Below are 18,428 nucleotides of genomic sequence, written 5' to 3'. Positions count from 1 at the left end.
ATGCGCTAGAAAGAATAAAGATAGGGTTACCTAGGAATTACACCATCATGGACTATTTGACACCCCAAGCGAGCAATCCAATTAAACTTCTCTCGCTGCAAGTCTTTATGAGGCCAGTGCAACAACTTTGAGGTAGCCAACACTTCTCCTTGCAATGAATTTTCCTCCTTACGAAGATCAAGAGGGTGCCAAATTGCAAAATGCAAAATCTCTTGCCAAGATACAATCAAATGAGAGGGGAGAAAAGACTAGGAGACCTTCATAGGCCTCGTGGAATTCAGCACACGCCACCAAGAAACTTGAATAACCGTGTGACCATGCGAGATACCAATCTATTCAATGAAAATTTTTGCAATATTTGTCAAGGGATGACTCACACACATAAAGCATACAAAAGTGCCAATCTCAAAGCAATTGTATCGAAATTAACATCCAATAAAGGTGCTCTCCCCATCCTTTTCGGAGAAGCCACATGCTACCAAGAAATCCACACCTGGACCAAACGATGCCCTTTATTTTTCCAAGAAAAAGCGAGACCATATCGATCATGATGCATTGAGCAACTTTAAGTCTCACATGAAGAGGCCAACCTTGAGATTCCCAATATATAAACCGATCATGTATACGAGATGACATCCAATCAAGCGAGGCATGAGGAGCTACATCCACACCAACAGGATAACCCAAGTGTCGGATAATATCTCCTTTAGATATCACAGCTCCTTGCCAACCCAAAGCTTGCAAATCACTCTCCATACAAGAAATCGGTGTAGATTTCTATACATTAATATAAAGCCCCGAAGCTAAAGCAAAGAGATTCCACATAACCATTCCCCGATTCACAATAGTCCAATCAGCCTTGAGAAACATAAAGGAATCATCAGCCAAAGATTCACTCAAAAGTTGGGCACCACTAGGAAGAGACAAACCAACAATCTTGCCTTCATCACCCAACTTATCCAACAAAGACAGCATAGCGTGAGTGATTAAGGCAAATAGCAAAGGCCTGAGAGGGTAGCCTTGCCAAAGAGAATGAGACAAGCCAATTTCATTAGTGATCCCCCCATAAAGTACAATACATGCCACAACGCCCTGCCTAATGGTATCAACAGAGAAGTCATGCAAGAACCAAATCCCATTGTAGACATCAGGTGTTGCAAGAAAGATTAGCTAACATGATCAAATGCCTTTTCAAAATCAAGCTAAACCATAACAATTCCTGGCCAAAGGCTTTAGCATAATCAATCCCCAATTGAACATTCAAAATGTTATGCATGATATTCCATCCTTTAATGAAACCATATTGACGTGGATGAATCAAGTGCGGGAATACTTTCTGCAATCTGTTGGCAAGGACCTTACAAAAGAATTTATACAAAGAACACATAGCAGAAATGGGTCTTCATTGTTTCAAGAAAGTCAAAGAAAGAACCTTCGGCAACGACCCAATCACTACAATTGTTAGGATGTTAAGGTCCTTTATTCACCTCCATGTATTTTACACATGTATTGTTATGTTGTACATGTGAATGCACCCTTACGGACCCTAAGTATAAATACATTTTATTCTTTGTGTACCAACACATTGTTGGTACACCCAAATCTGTTCGTCACTCTTACTCTCACTCTCACTCACCTGTTCACTTCCTCTGCTACAAATCTTCACGCTTCCGCTACCCGCGCGCTCCAACAACTGGTATCAGAGCTGAGGTTAAGGTGCTCACGCTCCTCGAAGTCCATGTGAGACAACACCAGCTCTTCGCTCGCGAGAAATCAGTAAGTCGTCACTCATACAGGTCAGGTCCTCACTGTTTCCAGGCACGTGTATGTGCTGGACAGTCAGGCGACAGTGTTGCAGGTCACGTTTTGTGCAAGCGAGAGCCTGATAGACAGGTGACAGGTCACTTTTGACCTGGCACGCAGGGACAGGTCGTTTTTGACCTGGCAGGCAGGACAGGTCGTTTTTTTATCAGGCGACAGTCAAACAGGTCACGAGCAGCCAGGACAGGTCGTTTTTTGATCAGGCGACAGTCAAAGAGGTCACAAGCAGCCAGGACATGTCGTTTTTTGATCAGGCGCAGGCTGGACAGGCTGCGTGGCATCAGGCACAGGTCAACAACTGTAGGCGGTAGCTCACGCAGGCTGCGTGGCATCTGATGGGCAGCGCAACAGTCAACGGCTCGTGACGGGGTGATTCGACACATTTTTCTTCCATAAATTTTTTAAATTTCTCTAAGGTTTACTACAAGCAACCCTTTTGCCACTGACGGGAGTTCGCGCGCGCAAGCACAGTTCTCAGATTTGGTCAAATTTGAACCTGGAAATTTGGGGCTTTTCCCAGATTTGATGTTGTTTATGCTTGACAATGACATCTGTGTCAGAAATTGCAGACATTGTGCGCATTGACCTCAATTAATTTGGGGACTTTTCAAAATTTGTTGGAATTTTGCTCATCCGAGTAAAATTTCTTGGCATTGGACCAAGGAAAATTGGGGCTTTTCATGTATTGATGCAATTTTGCTCAACTAAGTCAGTTTGGGTGACATTTGCGCACATTTGGACCTGGAAATTTGGGATTTTGTGCAGAATTTGATAAATTTCTGCATTATTTGCCTGTGCAGTGGCTGGTTTATGTCAAAACAGCAGAGGATTATTGCTGGTTATGCAAGAACAGCAGTGTATTTGCTGATTTAGCTTGTGCTCTTGCAGTTCAGTGTTTTTTACACTTGTACTTCTGAAAAATGGCTGCAACTTCTTCCAGTTCTGACATTAAAAGTTTGATGGAAATCAAACGATTTGATGGTCAGGGCTTTGATCTTTGGAAAGATCGTATGCAGGGCATACTGTTCTTAAAGGATTGTGAGGATGCCTTACAAATGGATAAACCCACACAAATGTCTGAGGCAGATTGGGCCAAAGTCAATAAAAGGGCTGTGGCTTATATAAAGATGGGTGTCACTGATGACATTTTGACAAACATTAAGGGTTTAGACACTGGTCATGCAATATGGGAGAAGTTGAAGACTACCTATGAGATCACCACACCTGTTAATCAGGTGCATTTAATGCGCAAGTTGGTGAATATGGGGCTGGATGAGTCCAAGCCTGCAGCTGAGCACTTGACTGCATTTACTGGCATTTTAAATCAGCTCAAGGATGCAAGTTTGGATTTTGATGATAAGTTGAGGGCGATCTTTTTGATCATGACATTGCCTGACTCTTGGGAGACTTTGGTTGTTTCTCTCAACAATAACCCCAATCTCACATATGATGGTGTGAGGGGTTCCATCTTGAATGAAGAAATTCGACGTAAGTCTAGTGGAGAAGGCAGCAACTCAGCTTATAATGTTAGAGACAGGGCTGAAAAGAAAAATGCAAATGCTGGACAGAGAAGCAAGAGCAAGAGCAAAGGAAAAGAAAAGAGTGATCTTACATACTATCAGTGTGGTCGGAAGGGCCACAAGAAGCCTGATTGCAAGTATTACAAGAAGGAACAAGAGAGAAAGAAGAATGCAGGAGACAAAAAGAAGAAAGAGGAAAAGACAGATCCATCTGAGGCAGGTAAAGGCAAGGAAAAGGCCAATGTGGCCTCTAGTGTTGTCATAGAGGAGCTCTCAGATGCAGAGACTGATGTAGTATGTGCAGTGGATTATGATGCCCTTGTATGTCACATGCAGGATATGCAGATCACCAAGGCTGATGTGATTGATGCACTTTTGTCAGTTGATAATTGTGTCACTCAGACTTGGATTGTAGACTCTGGTGCGTCTTTCCATGTGACTCCATGCTTGGAGTGTTTTGCTACTTTTGATGCAGGCTGTTATGGCAAGGTTTACCTTGGGAATAATCATGCTTGCAGCATTGATGGAATTGGCACCATACACTTGTCTTTGGATAATGGGCAAGAACTTGTGTTGAAAGATGTCAGATATGTGCCTGGCATCAAGAAGAGTTTACTATCTGTTGGACAGCTTGACTTGCATGGTTACACCACACTGTTTGGTGGTGGTTTATGGAAATTAAAAAGGGGTTCCATGCTGATTGCTAAAGGAACCAAGAGGGGCACTTTGTATTGTCTGCACTATAAAGCTTTGAATGGCAAGTTTCTTGCAGTTGCTGAAATTGGCTGTCATTTGGAGTTATGGCATAAGAGATTAGGCCATATGAGCCAGAAAGGACTTGATGTTCTTACCTCTTTGAAGAGGGTTGATGGAAAAGGCTCTAAACTTGACTTTTGTAATGACTGTCAATTTGGAAAGCAAATGAAAAATTCCTTTTACTCTGGTGTCTCCCGTAAGTCAAAAGTATTGGACTTGGTGCATTCTGATGTATGTAGCATGCCTTTGAAATCATTGGGTGGTGCTGCATACTTTGCCTCTTTTATTGATCATTGTTCCAGGAAGATTTGGGTTTATTTGTTGAAAAAGAAAAGTGAAGTGTTTGCTGTTTTTAAAACATTTCATGCATTCGTGACCACTCAGACAGGTAGAAAGTTGAAATGCTTGAGAACTGATAATGGGGGTGAGTTCACGTCTAATGGATTTAAGTCCTTTTGTGACTTGCATGGGATCAAGAGGGAGCTTATAGCCCCTTACAGCCCTTCTTCAAATGGTGTGGCTGAAAGATACAATAGGACTCTATGTGAGAGAGTGCGGTGCATGCTGTCCACTGCTAATCTCCCTCATGAATTTTGGGGAGAGGCACTTAAAACCGTGGTTCACATTTGCAACCACTCTCCAAACAGGTCCCTAAATAATGGCATTCCTAAGGAGGTTTGGTCTGGCAAACCGGCCTCATATGACCATTTACGAATATTTGGCTCTGATGCTTTTGTGCATGTTAGAAATGAATTGAGGAATAAACTTGACCCGAAATCCACCAAAGGCATTTTCATGGGCTATGGTGATGAGGGTGAATTTGGCTATAGAGTGTGGCTACCTCAATCCAAGAAAATTGTTCGCAGCCATAATGTTGTGTTTAATGAGGCAAAGTTGCTGAAAGGTACTTTAGCCTCTGATCAAGACATGAAAAATGTCAAATTTCAGAATTTGCAGCCACCTATTACTTCAAATGATGAGCCTCATGGTGCTGTACCACAGGCTCAAACTGATGATCAGCCGGTTATCTTTGAGCCAAATGATGATGGACAACAAATAGAAGCACAGGGAGGTCATGGACAGCAAGATAGACTTGCTGATTATGAAAATGCAGGTGCTGGAAATGAAAATGAAGGTGCTGTACAGCATGAACAGCATGCTGAAAATGGCTTACAACAGCCAATAAATGCTGAAAATAACATGCCTCCAAATGTAGATCCGATTCCTGAGAATGTAGATCATTGGGTATGCAGGTCTACATGCCTAAGAAGGCAGCCACATAGGTATGACCCCTCTTTGCATTATGTGATGCTTACTCATGAGGGTGAGCCTCTGACATATAAAGAGACTAAGTCATGCAAATTCAGCAATAAGTGGGAGCTAGCTATGCAGGAAGAGATTAAATCTCTGTATGCTAATGATACTTGGGATCTTGTGTCATTGCCCAAAGGAAAAAAGCCTCTTCCAAACAAATGGGTTTACAAAGTAAAGACAGTTGATGGGAAACCCAAGTACAAGGCAAGATTGGTTGCCAAAGGGTATGCACAGAAGGAAGGGATTGACTTCCAAGAGGTCTTCTCACCTGTCGTGAAGATGACCACAATACGTGTGCTTTTTGCTCTCACTGCTGTATTGGATTTAGAGCTGTACCAAATGGATGTAAAAACAGCTTTTCTGCATGGTGACATTGATGAGGAGATCTACATGAAACAACCCGAGGGTTTTGTAGTTCCTGGAAAAGAGCAGTTGGTGTGTAAACTAAAACGCAGCTTATATGGGCTGAAACAAGCACCACAGCAATGGTACAAAAAGTTTGACACTTTTATGCTCTCTCATGGGTTTACGCACAGCCATGCAGATCATTGTTTGTATATGAAAAAGGATACAGATGGCAGCCCTATCATACTTGTTTTGTATGTGGATGATATGTTGTTAGCTGGGAAGAGAAAGACTAGCTTGGATGCTCTCAAAGATCAGCTGAAATCAGCTTTTTCCATGAAAGATTTGGGAAATGCAGAGCATATATTGGGCATGAGGATTCATAGGGATAGAACGCAGAAATTGTTGTTCTTATCTCAAGAAAAGTACATTGAAAAGGTACTGGACAGATTTAACATGGTTGAAGCTAAGCCTCTCGGAGTACCCTTACCTCCATACCTTAAGCTTAGTAAAGCCAACAGCCCAAAAGATGACATGGAAGCCAATGCTATGAAGGGAGTCCCTTATGCATCAGCTTGTGGCTCTCTTATGTATGCTATGGTGGCTACTCATCCAGACATTGCTCATGCAGTGGGAGTTATTAGTAGGTTTATGTCAAATCCTGGCAAACCACATTGGGAGGCTATCAAGAGTATTCTTAGATACCTGAAGGGTACACAAAGAAAGCGTATTTGTTATGGGCAGGGTGCACTTAATTTGCAGGGTTATTGTGATACAGACATGGTAGGTGACTTAGACACTCGTAGGTCCACTAGCGGGTATGTCTTTACAGTTGCTGGAGGGGCCGTCTCTTGGTGCTCCAGGTTGCAAAACATCGTCGCACTGAGGCAGAACATCGTCGCACTGAGTACTACTGAAGCTGAATACATATCAGCTACTGAAGCTTCTAAGGAAGCTATATGGTTGAGCAAACTCGCAGAGGATCTCGGCATGTCTATGAGTACTCCAGTGTTGGGATGTGATAGCCAGAGTGTTGTGTATTTGGCTAAAAATGCCATGTATCATTCACGCACAAAGCATATTGATGTGCGATATCACTTAATCAGACAGATTCTGGAGGATGGTCTAATCACATTGACCAAGATCAAAACACAGGACAACCCTGCAGATGTTCTCACTAAAAGTCTAGGCAAGGCTCAGCATGAGCATTGCATACGACTAGTGGGAGTTGGTTAAAGGTTCACTTCGGACCTTTAAGTGGGAGGTTGTTGGGATGTAAAGGTCCTTTATTCACCTCCGTGTATTTTACACGTGTATTGTTATGTTGTACATGTGAATGCACCCTTACGGGCCCTAAGTATAAATACATTTTATTCTTTGTGTACCAACACATTGTTGGTACACCCAAATCTGTTCGTCACTCTTACTCTCACTCTCACTCACCTATTCACTCCTCTGCTGCAAATCTTCACGCTTCCGCTACCCGTGCGCTCCAACAATTTTCCAATCTGAAGACATAAAATCAGAATTCCAGGCTTGCTAACATAAGCGAGTTAATGGGTCCTTAAGCTCTTCAACATGGGCTGAAAACAGCTCATTAGGAAGCCCATCCTAGCCAGGGCCTTTCCTATGTGGTAAATGGGACAGCACATCCTCCACTTCAGCCTCTAAGATATCAGCAACCCATTCAAGCTTAACCTGAATGCTAACCAAGTCACAAATGTATCAACAGGTAGAGAGAACAGCATCAGAAAAAATCTCTTGTGGACCCAAAAAAGATTTATAATAGTCAATGCACATTTGAATCATGGAGACAGGTTCAATAACCATATCACCATGCTCATCCAACAAATGCATAATATCTTCCCGAATGTATTTCTAGCGTAAATGAGCAAAGAACTGATGAGATCGACAGTTATTATCGTGCAAAGCTTCTACTTGGGCCAACAGTTTGTATTTAGCATATTTCTCCTCTTGAAAAGATTGGACTCTACATTTCAACCATTCAATGCATGTAACCAAGTCATTCGTAGTATCCTTTGACTCATACAAAGACAACGAGTGAGCCAATAAAGTTTGTGAATACTGCAATTCAGCTCGACAAGAAGAAGCGCGCTGAATACCATATTATCGGAACAATGCACGTGCATTATTCCTGAAAACAGCCCATGCTTCCATACCCCAAAATAAAGCCCTCCAGCTAAAAGAACCAATCAATTGTTGGATACACTCCAACAACTGATTTTGCAACAAAAAAGATTGATTGAAACACAAACGCAAACGAGTAAGCAAAGCCTTAAAGGCATAAACCGACCTATCAATCAATTCCAAAACCAAGGGCTAGAAATCTAATAAGATATGCTATCGCTTCATCCACATATCAATCACTGCAGGAAGAAAAGAATTACTCTAACAAATGTATATCCTATCAAGTATGGCCCAAGTATCTGGATGCTGAAAAGAGAGATAAGTATATCCAAACTATGAAGGATGCATCCAAACCACATGTCTTGTTTCAAAGACACAACTACCAGTGCATCCCAAGCCTATTGCTCAAGACCATCCATGACTGAGTCAAGTGAAGTCGCCTAATTTGGAGATATGCATGCATTAAAATCACCCATAACAAAACCTTGATGAGCCATGGAAAGGCAATGCAAGTCATCCCAAAGTTGACCACGTTCCCCAACAATAGAAAGAGCACACATGCCCACCAGCCACAAAACCTCATCCTCATATATGATTTCCAGCATCAAAAATTTTCCACAAGTATCTTGAGAAACCAAGGATGGTTGCAAGGAACATCGAACAACCAACATAACTCCCTATTTATGGGGAACCTATCCACTAAAAAACACTATATAATCCTTATATTCATAAGAAAAACCTGCCAAAGCATGTTGTTTGTGCTCCATGGCACAAAACACATTCCAATTACCAGCAAAAACAATTCTCCACAACTGATTCTACTTATTGTCAAAAGAAATGCCTTTAACATTCCATAAAGCAAGTCTCATGATAAACAAAAACTGAGAGAACTACTGAATCACCGCTTTCCTTTAACATCCATAGCTTTAGTCGCTTGAAATCTCTCCATCTCACCACGGATCACATCCACAAGATCAGCCCTCTGCAAACTAGTCATCGAAGCACGAGAAGGGAACTGCTAGTGCTGAGAACTAAAAACATCCCAAGGGGGCAAAAGCCTCCCACGAGCATCAAAGCACAAAGTAGAGTTAGAAGCACTTTTATCAACCACACCAACTTCAAGTACATGCGAAGATTAAGGTTTCATGTAAAAACCCCTACCTCTACATTCAAAAGTCTGAGTAACAAGATGAGGAGATGGGTGAGCAAGAGTTGAAGGAGATTCCTATGAAGTATTGTGTCTAATCACACTGACCCAAGAATCATCCTGAGGAGGCAGATCCCAACTAGCTGAATGCGACTCATGCTCAATACCAACCTCGGAAACATCCTTATTTCCATTATCATGTCCATGCAAGGCAAGCGGCATAGGAGGAGCAACATCTTGTTGCTAAGTCAAAGGCTCGTAATCACACTTTTGCATATCCATGTCAGGGTCCAAAGAATGCTGCAAAACCTTAGGGATACTATCACATTCAGAAATAAAATGGCCCAATTAGCCACATTGAAAGCAGTGTCCAACAAATGTCTCCCATTTGAGCTTAAAGACCAACGTCGCGACCTAGGGACCTCAAAACGAATTTTAGTAGGCCAAGGTTTGCCAATGTCCCAAAGCATACAAGCCACGCCCTGTTCCTATTACGGGAGGCCAAACGAGGCTCCACCAACACCTCGCCAAGGGATCTCAAAACCAAAGGAGGAAGTCTCCAAAGATGTGTAGGAAAATTAACTACCTCCACCCAAATCTGGCATGCCTGCCTAAGAACCTCTTAAAACTCAGCCATAGGGCTCCATGGGACCATATGGACCAACTGACCGTCCAAAAACAAAGGAATGCGTTGCATAATGCAAGCACGCACATCCGGAGTATGAAAAAGGACCCCAAAAAACCCCTTTGGTCCATCATAAATCTCTTCCACGAGCTCTCTGAAAGGCAACAATCTGCTGTAAAACTAGGTCAATTCCCATGACAAAAACCACATGATCCCCTTCCGGTAAGAGCTCGCTTTACCCTCATTAGCATGAACATAATCAGACACAAGATTGTTGGGAATGGCAAGCATGAACTGGAAAGACTCATCAGCCTGTGAGCAAGAAACATGAACATCTTGTTGAGGCAAATCCAAAGCACACACAACCGGTTCATCAACCATCATCTTACAGCATTTTCCCATCTCATCCCCTTCCATCAACTGACCAGAACCCTCAGCCAAAGAGTCACACCATCAGACTCAAACGATTCTTTCTCATCCCCATGCCCAATATGCTGGTCAAGAAAAGCCACATCAATACCACTTGGCACCCGCATATTAGCCATAGTAAAAGCCCAACGTTTGTGAGTGTTGCGCAGAATAACAGACGTGACAAGCACTGTCTAAGGTAATAACTGCAGATCTGCACTAGATAGAAACTCAAATCTGAAGGTCAAACTGTGAGTAACACCTTGTCTGTACACGCGCCCTTGGTCAGAAACAGGCCGCTTTCACTGTACACAGCAGAAGAAGAGCAGAGCACCATCACTGTATAAACACCCTGCTCAGAATTTTGTCTAGATCCCGAATCTGTGAGGACAAAAGTAGTTGTGGGAAGGCAAGAGAGAGCCTCTCTCTCTCTCTCTCTTTTTTTTTCGTAACTCTCTCTTTTTTTCTCTTTTTTTCGTAAAAGGTAATTGTATTAATTACGAAAAAAATACAAGATTACTTGATTACAAGATACATGACAACAATCTAAGCCATCATGTGAAGAGGTTCTAAGTACTACAAGTTACAATGTCATGGCAAAGACGCGGAGGAAATTGCCATATGCCAGGGACGTAAGTCCTCCCTAGAGAGCAAATCAGAATGGTGGAGAAGAGCTAACTGCCAATACAAGAGGCCCTTAAGCCTCGCAATATGCTGCTGAACATTATAGGCGGAGTCAAAAAGAAAAGCATTCCGAATGGTCCAATTATGCCAACAGCCCCAATATCGAAGAAAGTGATACATGAGCTTCATATGTGGCTGTGCCAGAGTGGGGTATTTGGGCTGGCCAAAAACCCAATCAAAGGGGCACAGGGTGAAACCAACCACCCCTTGCCAAACAGCCAACAAAAATAACCAAACTTTCTTAGCGATGGGGCAAGAAATAAATCGGTGGCGGGCGGATTCCACAGTAGTGGTGCAAAAGAAACAGGTGCCATTGGAAATTCGTCGCTTGGAAAGAGCTGAAGCAAGCGGAAGACCACCAATCATCACTCTCCAAAGAAAGACTTTATATTTAAAGGGTGTCTTGTTCAACCAGCCCTCCATCACAGTTGCCCTCCACCATGACCGGGATTTACGCAATCCCCATAAAGCATTCGCTTTAGTAACTAGCCATTGATGATCTTTAATCAGAAGATGATACACTTGGTTAGCAGAAGCTTTGCTTAAATTCAGCCGGCCTTGTAGGTCCCAATCCTGCTAGGGATGATCCGAAGCAAGGGCAGGAAAGGGTTGTCTGCTCTGGAGCACCCTCAAAAGCTGTTCCCATAAAGGCCTATATCCACGAGGAATCCTGAAAAGCCTCCTAGCTGTACGAAACGATATAAGCACATTGCGACTGGCAAGGGTGGCATCCGCAACCGAAGACAAGCCCAAACGTGCCATCCGGTTGAATTGTGGTCTAAGCTCATGTTTACCTTCCCACGAAAGTAAACGCGAGACTGCCAGTAATTCCAATTGAAAAGAGTTAGTAGCTAAGCGATCCTCCGTTGGATGCCACTGAGCCTTCTGGAGGACGTGTTTCCAGGAACATACCAAATGAGTAAGCAGCGATGAAGAAGAACTAGAGAACCGCGAATCAGCATTAAGAAAATGCCACCAAGAACTCCGGATTTGGATATTGCCATGCAGAAGCCCATAGCCCTCAAGGAAATAACGGGCTATATCGACCCACGGATGATGATCCGAGCACATGGCGCGGAAAAGAGACCAACGGAGTGCCTGCATGTGAGTTTGGGCATCTAAAATAGCTCGCCACCCCTGCGTTTGGGGGTGCACGCATGCGGCCACGAGATCCAGGAAATACCTGCATGCAATGAGTCCTTCCATAGCATGAAGTGAATAGACTGAGTAAGAGCATTCAAAGTCGTAGTAGTCCAGGGCAACAATGGCAAGAAATATGTGAGCATTGGCAACATAATTGTCTGGGCTACTTTGAGGCGAACATGGAAGGGCCAGGCCTGAGACTTCCAATACATAAACTTAGCTACCATTTTCTGAGAAATCCACTGCAGAAGCTGCTTTGGGGGAACATCAACACCCAAAAGGTACCCAAGATGCCTGACAATGGAGCCACGAGGAACAACCAGACCTTGCCAGTCCAAGGACTGCAAATCCGACTCCATGCAGCTTAGAATGGCTGATTTCAGCGCATTGATACGAAGGCCGGACGCCTGACCAAAGAGACCCCAAACATCCAATGCTTTTCGAAGGTTATCCTTGTCAGCACGCAAAATCATAAAGGTATCATCCGCCAGGGATTGGCTAATGAAGTGCTGTCCTGTAGGAAGCAACAATCTGGCCAACTGAGAAGAGGCTGCCATATGAGATAACATGGAAAGAACTGGATGTGTTGCAAGGGCAAAGAATAGAGGGCTCAAAGGGCACCCCTGTCTGACAGAACGGGCAAGGACAAATGACTCAGTAACACCTCCGTTCAGCATGACTCGCGAAGATGCCGCAGCGCTAATGGTGTAGATTAGACGAGACATCCGAGCACCAAAGCCCATAGCAGACATAAGTTCAGCAACGAAAGACCAGTCCAGATAGTCAAAAGCCTTTTCCAGGTCCAATTGAATCAGTACTACCTTCTGATTAGAATGCCTTGCATAATCAATTGCCAGTTGAGCATTCAATACATTGTGCAGAATATTTCGGCCCTTAATGAAACCATACTGGAGAGGGTGCACAAGGGCAGGGAGATACTTATGGAGCCGATTCGCCATTACTTTGGAAAAGATTTTGTACATTGAACCCATCAAAGAAATTGGGCGCCACTGTGTCAACTTAGATGGCGAAGGAACTTTTGGAAGCAGTTTAATAAGTCCTTCTTTCCATGAGGAAGGCATGATCCCCGTTTCCCACACCTGCTGAAACAAAGCTTGCAATGGTTTCACCAGTTGGGTATCTCTCTCTCTCTCTCTCTTTTTTTTTCGTAAAAGGTAATTGTATTAATTACGAAAAAAAGTACAAGATAACTTGATTACAAGATACATGACGCCAATCCAGGCCATCATGTGAAGAGGGGCTAAGTGCTACAAGTTACAAAGTTATGGCAAGGGGGCAGATGAAATTGCCATAGTCGCAATGTGCTTATATCTTTTCGTACAGCCAGGAGGCTTTACAGGATTCCGCGGGGATATAGGCCTTTATGGGAACAGCTTTTGCGGATGCTCCAGAGCAGACAACCCTTTCCTGCCCTTGCTTCAGATCTCTCTCTCTCTCTCTCTCTCTCTCTCTCTCTCTCTCTGTAATGGAAATTTTATATTAATTACGAAAATAAGTAGATAAAACAAGATTATAAAGCACAATGTGGCTCTAGGCCATCATATATCAACCAGGTACAATGGGTTCAATAGACACAAGAGGACGAGTGTGCAAGAGGCACCCTGAGACTAAGCAAACACATGCTCAAGAATGCAGATGAGATTTGGCCGCATGGGCCCAGGCCTTGGCATCCAATGTCTCTAGCACACCGTCTTCAAAGAAATCTCCCAACACTGCAAAAGGATTGGGCCTGTATGGTGCATCCCATGAGAAGGAGGGTCCATCTGCAAGGCTGAAAATACATCCTAGATACTTGCAGTCCCATGGAGTAATCATGCGACCACTAGCATCAAAGGCCAGCTGGGCCGAATGGTCGCAGGCGCGCTGTGGCTAGTGCTGCTCTTTAGGGGGCTGCCGACCCTTGGGGCTAATAGGGACTCAGGAAATTGGCATATCCGAGGATTTGTCTTGACAACGCAGATAAGTATGGAGGAGGTCTAGCAAGGAAGAAGGGTCAACAAGTACTGCAGGCACGGAAGTCTCCTTGGCTTTGCCTTTATTGCGAGGGCTTCCGTCCATCCTTGTGTCTCCAGATCTGAAGGAGGGGTGGGCTGTTTGGGTTTAGGCTGGCTCATTAAACAACTGAAAATATCCACTTTTTAATTATCATTCTTTTTTACTCATTAAACAGCCCAAAAAATGCATTTTTGCCATTTCCTATGCCCAGAAGACTTCTTCTAGCTCCAATATGTTCTATACAAGGCACTTTGTGTGCTAATAGCCCTCACCACTCACTCCAGAGGCTGCTGCCAATTTTTCCTTGACCCTCCATCAGCCAAAACCAGATTGCATGTGGCTCCTCCTGCTGCATTTTCGCTGCCAGATCATTTTGAAAATGCACCAACTGTGTTGTTTCTGTACTTTTTTCATCCTTAATTCAAACCCATCTTTGCTGCCAAATTAGGGTAGGAAGATTGCAAAAAGGAAGCCAACTTATTGCTAGTATGACACAAATGTACAAGAGATAATATAATGTCTCAACTTCTTGTTCCACCTTTTGTTCAACCCCATATTGCTTGCACTATAAAATTTATAAGTTTTTCACTCAAAATCTTCATGTCAGAAGGACCTGAATTGCATGTTAAGAATTTTTAAGACCCACACCTTGAATCATTTGAGAGGCAACAGTTTGAAGGCATAATACCTCCTCTATTGAATGGTAGCTTCCGAATCGGTTCACCATCACCAATATCAACATCAAATACTGCAGCCCATCAAAAGCCACCACCCCCAATGAAAAAAAAAGGGGTAAATAGTTTGTGACAGTTCAATAATAAATGCAAACTGAATTCGCAAAAAAATCAGATACAATGTAACTTACCATAATCGTACTGCATTCCATTGAGTGTTGGTCTTCCTTCGTGACTTTCTGGACCATCAACCACTTCCCCAATCTGATTATAAATTTTGCTAAAAGTCATGTCATCAGCCACATGTTTAAAAAATCCACAATGGAATAAACCTCTGTGCACATACCTTGTCCCACTGAAACTCCTTTGCATTCCAAGAATATGCCACAGCATTATCTCCTTCCCTGATTACCTTTGTCTGACCATTTCTGGTTCCTGATGGCACACACAAACCATTATATTCAATAAACAGTATGAGGCCAACAGTCTAGAATAATGTGCAGCCCCTGAGAAGCTTGAAATTCTATGTATATCCTATAGAAATTCCAGAACAGTTCAAGTTTGCAAGCAAACCAAGCTAGTGTGTACCCAAGCAAGCATGTAATGATGATGAGTGCAGGAACTACAAGCTTAAAATTCCACTTGGTTTTTGTTCGGAAGTTTTTATATGCCAACCAAACAGATATTCATGTCATATAATTAGCTGGTCCTTTTTCTGGACAGAGTCACACACTCCAGCTTCATTTAAACCTAGTGAACAATTGGCATACTGTAGTTTAATTTTAAATAATCTTTCAATCACCAAAAAGCATCCACCAACCTAAATATCCTTGTCAATCTTCTTTGATCTCACATCCTTAACTGCAAAAGGACATGTTGTTACTACCCATGACTAAGATCAGATAATCAAAGTCGCACTCATGTACTATGGACAGTCCATACCATGCAGTATGGTACGTATCCATACACATTCATACCATAAAACTGCACATTTTTCCCACCTGTTGGCATGCATCTGATTGTTGAAACGATTTTTGGCCATTTCTGCCCATTTTTTGCATGTTTTCTACCCATTCTTTTAATGTATCTACTCTGATCTAACTACTCCTAATGCATGTTGTGCATGCAACATATGCCATAGAGATTTTGACTTTTACCATCTGTATTCATCTGATACTGTAATTGCATTGCTATTTTGGCTTAAACATGTGTTCTATCATCTATGCCTTGTAAACCCTAAGGTACCATTTAGTGCCATATTTTATCGTACCGTACTGAATTGTACCTTTTGTACTTGACAGCTATGCAGATAACTTATCCATGTTCAAATAAACTAAGTCTTGAATCATGAGAACAAAATTGTTTTGGAAACTCGCTTTCTCCACACAAGAGTCCCGGTGGCTTTGGGGGGTGATGTTTAAGGAAGAGGACTATGAAGGATGAATCAGTGCAAGGTTGAAAATTCAAGGAGTCTCTGTGACCCTCCAGAGCTCAAAGATGAGACTAGTGGGAGACTAACAGTATTACTACAGGAGGATTCACAGTTCTAATAGAAGGGCATGCCCCATGGAATCAAGAGATCCATTTGGGTTAAAGTGAATGCCTCGTCTTAAATATGGACCACTATAATCCCATCAGGATCTAGAAATAATTAGTCTGTTTTGCAAATAGCCTGCATCCTGGTGGATTGAACAAGAGTCTATTGACCCAACTAGGACTCCATGACGGATGAGTTATGAAAACTGCAAGCCTAGGGAAGAACCATATGAGTGGATCAGCATTCAGAAACGCATGCATGGGTTATGAGAATCGCAGTCAATAGATGGATCTGCGATACCTGGTGAATTCAAAATTGGATACATGGGTTTGTTAGAGGTTGATCAAAATGCCCCCCTCTCAATCACCCACCTGTGTTCCATGTGCCCAAAGTTGTAAAGCCTCCAAATGAGAAGCTATGATAGATATTGGATATTGGTAGGCTTCCAGTTTAGACAGTGGAAGAGATCTAGCAAGTAGTCCAAATGGTCAAGAGATAACCTATCTGGACTTGATCATTGGATTAAGTGGGAAAGAGCAAATGGATAAAATGGAGTAGACACACAAATACATGCAAGGGGGTCCAGAAACCCTCTGTTGGACTTCAGGAGTGGAAGTCCAATGGCCAGCATCCCCCTATTGAGCTCCAGGAATGACTTGATTATTAAGTGTATGTTGTTTCTGAGATAAGGACAGTTCATACCAATGCAAGATCAAGGTTTCAGAGATGCTTAGATATCAAGCCCAATCAAGTCCTACAATTTATTCTTTATCCTCTGCAAAGTCAATTTAGCAACTAAACATATTCCAAGTAAAATAAGTAGTTTTCTATCGTCCTCAAATTAGCATGAACAGGAGCACCTTGGTTTTCAGGATGTTGAATATATGCATCGCTTTTCAATCTTTCATCCTTTAAAGCATGCTACTTTATATGATAAAGCTTCAAAAAAGAGAACACCCAAAATCCCCAAAGATCCATTAACAGCCTGAAAAACATCACTGAAAGGCATTCAGCCTGAAGCAACATGAACTGATTATGGAGCCCTGATCTAGCTTCATCAATCACTAAGAGAATCTTACTCAGGCATCAACTCAGCTGTCATCATTATCAATGGTTCCATTTCTGCTTCTAGGAGAAGATTATGCAAACTTTGAAATCGGTCAAGTAAAAGTCTAGAAGCTGAACATTTCAACAGGTTAATTTTTACGTCAGAGAAACATCTTGTTTGGTGTACATGAATTGAGATTTCTAGCAAAAAGTTTCCTGGTATCATGTACCAAGGGACCTACAATCATCTTCTCATGATAGGGAGTGGGTCTTCCCCATTCAAGTGTCATGTATTTTGTGCACCCCCTACTTGTCCACATTTTGAAGTTTCATTAGTAGATAAGTGTTATTCATGGAAGGAATAATCTGTCATACAACCCATTCAACTTCACACATAACATCTCCATGTTCCCATGTTGACACAGTACATCATATTTGAGCTGATCTTATTCTACAATTTTAGGGGATATTGGGATTATTTACAAGCCGCATTCAAGTATGTGTTGGCCCATATGTGGAGGAATTGTGCAATTAATTGAAAGAGAATGAAAGATGATCAATGAATTAATCGATGCACGGCAACTCAATCACAAAATGAGAGGTGATGTATTAATGAGAAATGAAATGAAATGATATGATATATTAACGTCTACAAAAGGCCAAAATGACCTATGAGACCATGAGTTACAATCATGTGTATGATGGTACAACTGTCTGGGCAAAATATGTAGCACAAAGCAAAATAAGAAAGGAAACTAACTATGGCCATGTGTAAAACATAGAGCTCTACCTAGTAACAATGAGCTCCAAATGGTACAATCTCATATGGGTATGGAGGGCCTAGCTCTAGCCCAAGCAATAATCCCCTATATCCGCCTATGAAGGTGTCGTCGGTGTCTGTGTCGAGGCCTAGGACGTCTGGATCGGCAAAGCGAAACGGCTCAATCAATCAGTACTCCTTGTCTGTGTGTGGACTGTGGCTGTAACTGTATTGAAGTCTTCTGAGTCTCCTTTGCAAGAAGTCTATGAGCTGCCTCTGTGAAGGGCGTCCATGTCCTGGAGCAGCTATACTCCTGAGGCCCATGTTAGGAAGCCGTCGTATCTCAAGAAGAAAGAGGCCAAGGCATCGCTGATCGGTAAAATCCATGACTCTAGAAAGTGGTCCAAATCCGTCTCTAAAGAGACAGTGGAAATGACCACGAACCTCATAACACGCTGGGCAGTGGCAGATATAATTCTTCTC

The 18,428-nt window shown here is 42.6% G+C and overlaps 1 protein-coding gene across 1 annotated transcript in view; it reads right to left on the bottom strand.

The window, feature by feature from the left end:
• LOC148011284 (transducin family protein / WD-40 repeat family protein) overlaps positions 1-18,428 on the bottom strand; it is a 191,806-nt gene that overhangs the window by 101,000 nt on the left and 72,378 nt on the right. The window contains exons 9-11 of the mRNA XM_087670532.1: positions 14,948-15,036; positions 14,793-14,865; positions 14,616-14,675 (exon numbers count right to left, since the gene is read on the bottom strand). Of these exons, the coding sequence (XP_087526658.1) occupies positions 14,616-14,675; positions 14,793-14,865; positions 14,948-15,036 (222 nt within the window). The remainder of the gene's footprint in view (positions 1-14,615; positions 14,676-14,792; positions 14,866-14,947; positions 15,037-18,428) is intronic.

Source organism: Lygodium microphyllum, chromosome 28 (genome assembly GCF_053477565.2).
Source record: "Lygodium microphyllum isolate KBCC chromosome 28, Lygodium_microphyllum_v1.1.10, whole genome shotgun sequence".
NCBI classification, from domain to species: Eukaryota; Viridiplantae; Streptophyta; class Polypodiopsida; order Schizaeales; family Lygodiaceae; genus Lygodium; species Lygodium microphyllum.
The sequence above is the reverse complement of the archived record's forward strand: the minus strand, read 5'-3'. Positions and strand labels throughout refer to the sequence as shown.